The 9382-nt window shown below is 44.8% G+C and overlaps 1 protein-coding gene across 1 annotated transcript in view; it reads right to left on the reverse strand.

Moving 5' to 3' along the window:
- Window positions 1-8717, reverse strand: part of FRYL (FRY like transcription coactivator) — a 106522-nt gene extending 97805 nt beyond the window's left edge. Inside the window, exons 1-3 of the mRNA XM_080920253.1 lie at window positions 8669-8717; window positions 5763-5902; window positions 4981-5077 (exon numbers count right to left, since the gene is read on the reverse strand). Coding sequence (XP_080776379.1) covers window positions 4981-5077; window positions 5763-5890 — 225 coding nt within the window. The 5' untranslated portion in view covers window positions 5891-5902; window positions 8669-8717. The remainder of the gene's footprint in view (window positions 1-4980; window positions 5078-5762; window positions 5903-8668) is intronic.
- Window positions 8718-9382: the final 665 nt, after the last annotated feature.

Raw genomic sequence — 9382 nt, forward strand, 5'->3', positions numbered from 1 at the left:
AGGGGCCAATTATGAGTGCAAAGGTAAGTACTAGATATAACAATGTTATTATGGTAAAAGAACATTCACAATCAAGAGAAACACTGTTTTTGAAATACATACACAACATTTTTTTTAAATTAGAAAACTATTAGAAAATTAGCAGAACAGTCAGGAAGGAGGGCAGCAAAGGACAGGCCTCGAAATCCATGAAATTAGGTTGAAATTATAGTTGGCAAACTCAGCAGTGGGATCATACATAAACAGACATTTAAAACCAACAAACACAGAGAGCCACACAGGCATCAACGCTAACCGCCTATCTTAAGCAGAATCATGACTTATCCCAGTCCAGGGACTTGAGGTTCAATGTGAAGAGAAACAAAAACCACAGAAGCTTCCCGTTCTTGGAAAACCTTTGAGAGCACCTGAATATTGGAATTGCATCACTAAGGTAGAACTGGATGCCAACGTCCTCACAGCTGCATTGATACCCACCTTCCACCGTCTCTGTATTCTAGGACCTCTCCGAACCACCAGGCCATGGGCAGCCATGACTGAACTCTATATAGTTGGCTGTGAGGTGTGAAGGGAGAGGAGGTGCCAACAGTCTACAGACTCCATTTTAAGTCTCTGTTGCAAATAGTTGCCAAGGCTCGAATGAAGAGGGTGGCTGTTGTGGCGGTGGGACAGTGCCAAGTGACACCATCCAAGCCCGAGCTTCTCGTCTTGCTATGTAAACTTGGGCTCCGCTTCCTCTATAGGACACATGTGGTTTAAAACCCACACTCTCCAGACACAAGAGATTGCAAGCCTTGGGGCGTTACAAATGGAGAGGCACCCTGTCCCCGCAACCTGTCCACCTTTCTCTAAGGGCATCGAGGCCAAACCCATCTCCTGGAAGCACAGTACCCATGAAGGGACAAGGGAACTGAAGGCCACGTCATGGGGGAGGGTTGTAAGGGGCCGAACCTCACGGAGGCAGATGGCATGGCTCTTCTATTCCCCCGGAGATTCTTCTCTACTTGGTCAACAGTGCATACAGCAGAGCCCCCAAGGAAAGGGTGGAATTGTGGGAATGGCTGCTCTGTCGTGTGAGTCTCGGGCCTCAAGACACTAACCCTAACCCAGGCAGACATCTGCCTCGAGGTGACGCAGCAAGCCTGACTACAAAACAAGTGCGTGAATGACAGGCCAGACTCCCAGAATGCAGTTTACCACTCACAATGGTCATGGTGCAGGCTCAGGTGTCTGTGACCCGAGGAAACGCAAGGCAGCCTAAACCTACGACTTCTCCCAGATACTCCGTGTTTGCACTAGATTCTCTGGAATTCTCAGCCGGGACAGCGCAGGGATGTGCAGACTTCTCTGTCACCCTATCCTAGATCACCACCATCAGCATTTTAAAGTGCTGATGTCTCCCGTGACTGTACCATTCGCTCCAATTACAACAAGCCTTGCGCGTGCACTTCTGGGATTGGCGTTTCTCTAGAATATTCTATACCCCCTGTTTCTAAAATATAAAACAACGATACCAAAAATACCTGACTTAAACAAGGAAACGTACGTGGACACAATACCTGTCTGCTCTCACTTAAAGCCAGAAGATAGAGACAGACGCAAAAGAACAGATAACGACTGCGCTGTGAATGCACCTCCAGGATTTTACTTCCGGGGCCACCCAGCCCTCATTTCAAAAGTGGAGACAATGTGGATGAAGGGCTGGCGCAGACAGAAAAGTCTGCTTGTGTGGGTGACGGTCTCATCTTTGGGATCAAGTTTGCCACATCTGACGGCTGCTGTGGTGTCAGTGACTATTTCGGTTCTGCTTGAACATTCCAGAAGGTGGGTGCAGTGGGCACCACACAGCACCACCATTTATTCCAGTGGCTCGCTCATGAAACTCTGTCTTCTTGTCACGTCTTACCACAACAATCACACTGAGATGGGAGCACTGGTTCTATGTGTGTGTTCATGGGGCTTGGGTGTGAAGGCTGGGGTGTATCTACCTTATTTTTAATTATTATTATTATTATTATTTGTGCTGTGTGTGTTTGGTGTATGTGTACGTGTGTATATGGATGTGGGGGGGGCACCTGCTCACGTGAGATCGCTCCCTCCATCTCTTCTCCATCAGATGCATCACCTCTCCTGGACCGACAGGCTCAGGAGCTCCACAGCAGGTGCCTGTCCCCATACTCAGTTTTTCGATGGCTCCTGGGGACCTGAACTCACGGCCTCATGACTGCACTGCAGACACATTGCCCACACAGGCATCTACCCAGCCCCTCTAGATGCTTTTCTTTTCTTTTTTTTAAGATTTATTTATTTTATGTATGTGACAGCACGGTCGCTGTCTTCAGACACACCAGATAGGGCATCAGATCCCATTACAGAGCCACCATGTAGGTGCTGAGATTTGAACTCAGGACCTCTGGAAGAGCAGTCAGTGCTCCTAACTGCTGAGCCATCTCTCCAGCCCCTCTGGCTGCTTTTCTTTGAATATATTTTAAAAATCTTGAGTCAACTTTGCTCCATTGGTGAATTAATGCTAGTTTGATTTCATTTTTAAATTATATCAATTTTATACTAACTTGTTGCGAGGAAAGCTTTAATTTGAAAAAGAGACTGGCCAACTTTCACTTCATTTCACCTAGTGAAAATAATAACATCTTATAATTAAAAGGAGAACTCGCAAATTTAAAAACAAAGGAAAACCACAAAGCTGTCACTGCGGCGCCATAGCTGAGGGCTTTTCCTCATCTGTAACAGACAGGAAGACAGCAGAGAATGCTACCTGGGAAGCTCCTCTTAAACCAAATAGTACGGAGTTCAGTTCTTGGATGCAACTGAAGTATATCATGTGCCCCTTTTACACAGAGGACAAAAGGCCAGTGGAAAGCAACTCGGCTTGAGTGTCCCAGCATACAGGATGGACAGCTAGGACATTAGTATGTGCCTTGGTGGCCACCCAACAGTGACAATGATCAGCTAGCTCAAAGATTACAGAATCCTTCACACATGGGGAAGCAGCGGTGAGCGCATAACCATTACCCAGGGAGAGATCATTTATCCTATCAGGGACCAAGTCACTGAGTGATGATTCCCTTTCAACAGTGAACTCAGTGCATGGATACTCTAGCACCCCATGCAGAACCTGCGACAGCAATACAGAACCCCAGCCTCACGAGGACCGATTATGCTGGCAAACTCAAGACACTGAGTCATACTCTGGAGATCTATGAGGCTCTGTGGCATTTTCACATAAATCAGGTTACTTAGTCTCTATATTTTAGAAACCTCTATTGATTTTTTTTTTAATTTCACTTTCTATAGGTTAAGAGAAACTAATTGAAGGAACAAAAACAACTTTGCCTTTTTTGTGGAGAAGAATCCCTACACAGGGTTTTGGGAGAAGCTTACATGTGTCCTCAGTGACGCAGGCTGTTTGATTGGGTACACGAGAACTCTGGAATGGGGTGATCATGAAGGATGAGAAAGGGCGCTGCTGGGAGGAACGGTGTGGTGGCTGAATCCTGCTCCTCATCAGAGGTAGTGCCTTGTCTCACACCCGAGGCCCCTGAGCTAGTCATCGAGACCTTGTGCAGAGATCTTAACAAAAAACAAGCCCACTAGAAAAACTTCTAAAAACAGGTACTGATGTTGTCCTGTGTTAAGAGAGCTATGTGAAGCGGAGGCAGGAGGCTTGTAACTCTGAGAAATTCAGCAGGGGGGGGTGGGGGGAGATGGTGGGAGGATACGACACACACACACACACACACACACACACACACAGGGGTTGGCTATGGGTTGAAGCCCTGAAGCCAGTCCTAGTACAGGTGACTCTGGGGCTGGGAAGCCAACACAACAACAACAAAACAGGGTCCAACTGGAGAGTTACATGAGATGCAAAGAAGAAAAACTACAGTGAGCTAGGATCCCAGAGATCAGTGTCTGGTGCGGATGCTGCAACGTCTCGGTCTGGAAGAAGGGAACCCAGTATTACTTCGGTAAGAAAGGAGCGTACGGCCACCGCCCTTGCACTCACAAGCTCAGCGTGCACCATGGAGAGTGGAAACAGTGCCCACACATCACAGGACCACAGTCGGCACACAAGTGTCAGCACAGAACAGACAGGACCAGTCAGCCAAGGGGCAGTCAAGGTCCCCCGTGACCAGGGCCCTTTCTCCCCACAGCTCTCCCTACCCTGTTAGCAAAGTCACAGAGCGAATCTGATTCCCAGATCTACTGAAAAAATTACTACCAACAAAAAGACCTTTACAAACTGCATATACTAAGGTGCCTTTGGCCTTTGATTAACTCATTTATTTCTTTTACCTGTTTGTTGTGTTTTTTATTTGCAGACAGCTATCTGTTCGATGTCTGTTCACATACACTGTAAAAACAAACACTATCGCCCAAGAATATACTGCCTTAGCTAAATCAAGCTAGACTGCAAACTACTTTCAGATTTGGCATCTGCTATTCTTTTACATCCCATTCTAAGTAACAAACATGAAACTCCTATTCAAATGCTTCATGAGGGAAAACGTGTGAGGTTTTTCAAAATTTCCTAATTTTCTTCCCTAACCACACTCCATATATAGATGATCCTTTGATAACATATAATGTCTGAAAGACCACGAACATAAAAACAACCTTCGAGAGTTCACACAGACATGTGTACGCCTGCACACCGTCTTCTCTTTCGACAAACGACATTTCCGGTGCTATTTCTATCTTTACTGCCACCTCAGGGAATCGAAGTGACAATAAGAGGATCGAGTAGCCCGACAGCGACAAGTCCCTAGTTACCACAACCCCACCCAGCTCGCTCTTCTTAACCTGAGTCTGCATCTCAGATGGCAAAAAGATTTCCCTTCACATAAACAGGGGCAGGCAAGTACAGAGCAGCCAGGGCCCAGGAAATCAAAGATGTGGCCTCAGCAACGGAGGCGAGGGAGACAGGGGACCCAGGTTTGGAGGTACAGAGGCACTTACCTGCTTTAGAACCTCTACCAAAACTAAACAGAAAATGAAGTCTACAGCTAAATCCCGCCGCTCCAGCAGGTAATCTCTCTCACGGTGCTGTTCATCCCTGAAACAAGAACCCAAAATGAGAACTGTGTTGAGACTCCTGGTTCCAAAATGACTACTGCACAGCGGTTGGTTTGTGTGGTTTACTGTGTGTGTTCCTCCTTAGCACAAGGGAGTGTGAGTGTGTGAGTGAGCGGGAATGAGTGAGGAGGGAGGGTACTTAGTGGGGTGGGGACTTCGCTTCAGTACCCCACTGCATGCATGGCGTGGCATGTTCTGTTGTTTTTGGACACTGGATATTTATACGTACAACATACATTTCACTGTTCCATCTACTGGAGATGAGCCTAATGTAGAATTCGCAATAGAGAGACAATACTTCAATTGTTCTCTAGAAAACCTAGTATGGCTTCGTAAAAATATGTCCACGAACTGAGCAAAAGGACTAACTTCTGTGGATAAAAACACAACATGGGGTAACTTTTTCCCACATCTAAAGTGAAACTTTACATAGGATACACCCAAGTATAGTGCTAAACCCCTAAGCCTCAAGCAATCACCTATGATAGATACCCTCAACTGATAAAGTAGATTATCATTCTAGGCATGAATTTATCTACCTAGTCTCTAGATAAAGTAATCTGTGCCCTGTAGCCAAGTGACACAATCTTGGCTTGACAATACCATCGTCCCATCTACTGCCAAGTGCCTCACGTCTAGGAAAGATGGTTGGACAAGCCGCTTACCCCTTAGACTTCGTGCTAGACCTAGGCCTGTACCCGTAGGATTCATCGTCAGTGCCATTCTGGCGTCGGTACCAGTCAAACAGGGTTCGGAGTAAGGAAGGGAGACAGTGCTCGGCTACGGAACTCATAGAGCTTACCAACTGAAAGGCAAGACGGTCACGTATGAGAAGAGGGACAGCTGCGGGCAGCACCCTCCTCACTCCACAAGCCACCCCACGGAAAATGCAGAGATGGTAAATTGTAAAACAGTGTCTGAGAGCTAAAGATGAGCCAGGGCTTTAGCCTGAGCTTTAGTCTCAGTAAGAAGTCATCCCAAACCGCTCACTTTAGTCAGTAACTGTGATCTTATGGCACCCACACACCACTCGGGTGCGTGACGTCAAGTCTGTCTACTGAACCCCTGATACATCCATGGCTACCTCTGAGGTGAGTTACATGGGTGAACCTCGGCTGCTTTTTTTTAAGCATCCTCCCCACACTTTCTTCAAATCATTCCTATTCCCACCCTGCCAGCTTGTCGATGCTTCCGTGAGCAAGACTCCAGACCATCGCCAAGTTTATGACAGATGAGATTCCCTAAAGACAAAGGAGACCACATTATGTGTGGATGGAGGAAGCCTCCATCCTGCCAGGGTTCCTGTGACATGGGGAACTGTAGTTACTCTTTTATCCACATGGTGGAGTCACGCCGTAAACAAACTTCTAGAGACACAGAGATACAGATAATGAAGTGAAGGGGGCTGAACTCTGAACACGTTGGTTTGGAACCGCAGTGTCCCCTGATGGCTTGTGTGTTGGGCTGGTGCTGGTATTGGAGATTGCAGTACTTTTAAGAGGTGCAGCCTCAGGAAGTAGGTCACTTGGGGGGAGTCTAGCTCCCTCCTGTTTCTCTTTACTTAGCAGCCACAGCAAGCATGCACTGCGCCTCCACAGGCAGAACGAAATGGGAGCAAGTGACCAGAAACTGTAACCCCTGGCACCATGAGCCAAAACAAACCTTTCTTCCATCCGAGTTAATTATCTCGGATACTTTGTCACAGCGACAGAAATTCTGCTGGCTGTCACCAAATTTAAGATGAACACCAATCGATTCCTTTTTTTGAATAAACCAACTTTCCTGGACTAGCTATAACGAGTAGCCCCATGGTCATATATCAAAGACTCCAAGAGAATGGTCTTTCTTCCAAACCATTTCTAAATTGGATTCAACCCACTGCCTCCAAAATTAAAACAGCAGATAGTCAATGTGCCACGGGGTTACATGTTATCTAAAGCATGAAGGCTGCGTAATTGTCAAGGGCTTTGTTCAGTTCTGTGACTACAGGAAGTAGCTTTTAATGAAGATAAATTGGTATCTCTAGAAATCAAATTAATTCTGTAGTGTTTCATACTCTTTAGAAACTTCAAAATTAAGTTTCTCCAGGAAAAGAAAACATTGATTCCACAGCGCTGTTTCGTTGTTTAAGCCTCTTCGTGATTTCTAACTTCCTTTGGCCACAGTTTATTATAGAGGACTGGAACTGGATAGGCTCTGTAACACTGGAAATTCAAAACAAGACCTTAATTGTGTTGCTCAATGTGTTTAAAAATTGCATTTTAAGAAAATGAGTGGTGCACCCCAAACAAAGCTTCATTTCGTGTCTGGGAAAGAAGAATAAGCATTGTCTGCTCTGCTAAACATATAGTTAAAAAATTCATACGACACAATGCATTTTTCTGTCGGCAAACCACCTAGCACCCACTTGCAGTTTTAAATGACCATATATATATATATATATATAAAGGAAAACTGCCTGAGAAGAGCGGCCATTGGGTCAGAGTTTAATCGCTGACTGTACACTCACTGGCGAAGCCAGATGCTATCGGTCTTCCTTACTTCTATTGTGGAGAACCCCTAAAGAACTGAGTAGCCAGGCGTTACCTTCCTGCCTGCCTGTGGTTTCTTTGTAGACCAGTGTCTACCCACTTGGCACATGCAGAACACCAGGTCCCAGACAGTGGGTTGTAAACGCTCTATTGCAGATCTCTCTTGGCGATGAGGATCTAGAAACACCAGTCAGATCCAGCAGCACGGGCTTCGATTGAGCCAACAGTCTACACAGACTGCTTTATCTGACCAGCTAATCTATAATGAGCATTCACTTCCTTTTCCTAGACCCAGTATTCTGGAAGGCAGCCAGGCCCACCACTATAGAGACAGTATTTTGAATAAGCAGGCCTATATATATTAGTGACACCAGACTGTTATTTTAAATAATTATTATGTAATAAAAATGGTTATGATACCAGGGTGTGTGACCCAACATTTAATCTCAGCAAAGAAAAAAAAATTAATTAAAAAAAACAGATTTTTAGATGTTGAAATTCTGTATACAGTTTTCCAAGAACTGTAAAACTGCGCTAAAAGTTAAAAAGTAATGTTAAATTGTTAGAAAGTAAGGTAACACAATGTAAAAATGCTGGATTCTGGAGCTAGGAATGGTGGTGGACATCTGTCATCCCAGCATTTGGAAAGCAGGGACAGTGGGATCTCTGAGAGTTCGAGGCTTGTCTGGCCTACATAGTGAGACCCTGTCTCAAATGAATGAATGAATGAATGAATGAATGAATGCATACATAAATATAGAAACAAACTGGTACATAAAATAAAAGGATTTAGTTAGCTTCCTGGGAAAACTTTTTAAAGCATATTAAAGACATTAGCAATGAAGGGGGGAGGCAGTCTTAAAGTGCTGACTAAACAAAAAATCATGTCCATTACTCCACGAAGAAGAATCTACCATATAGAAATACACAGGATTATTACACAAGACAGAGGACTTTCTCAACGGTGGACAGGTGTGAGCTAGGTTATTAGGTCAGACATAGTTCTTCAAAGAAAAAACTGTTCCCCCAAATGACAGTACCTGGTCAAACTGCAGATCCTCACCCCGCTGAAGAGATCTGGATAACAGCTTTTCCTGTAGTAATAATAATAATAATAATAATAATAATAATAATAATAATAATAATAATAATAATAATAATAATAATAATAATAATAATAATACAGCTTAAATACAGTACATTAGAGGGCCGCCAGGTGACCAACAGTTTAGGCTTACAGTTCATTTGGGTTTGTTCCATTGTTTTACAGGTTGCCTTGAGGAAGGTATGCCTCTACCTTGCCCTCAAGGCAACATAGGAACCAAACTACTGCCAAGCAAGGGACTTCCCCGACCACTCTCTAAACAATGGCTCTCTATTAATGACAATTCTTAGATTAAGAAATTAAAGTTCAACACAAAGACCTGCTTAAATTCAAGTTCAGAATGTCACCGAGATGCTTTTATTAGTCTGTTCATTTGTTTAACCAGTGTTAAATATGTTGGTAGAACAACTGTGTGTGAGGCCCCATGTACCAGTACCAGAGGGGGGGACGAACAGAGAGACAGAGAGAACCAAGGAGGTAAGGAGGTGTAGGTAGGGCAGGAAGGGAAAGAAAAGATCCTTTTCCAGGTGGGGCAACTCATGCCTATAGTCTACCACTGGAAAAGCTGAAACTGGAAGGGGTTTGGGGCCAACTTGGACTGTGTGCACATGTGTGCGTGTGAGTGTGTGTGTGTGTATACATATGTGTG

This window comes from Micromys minutus, assembly GCF_963924665.1.
Source record: "Micromys minutus genome assembly, chromosome: 1".
NCBI classification, from domain to species: Eukaryota; Metazoa; Chordata; class Mammalia; order Rodentia; family Muridae; genus Micromys; species Micromys minutus.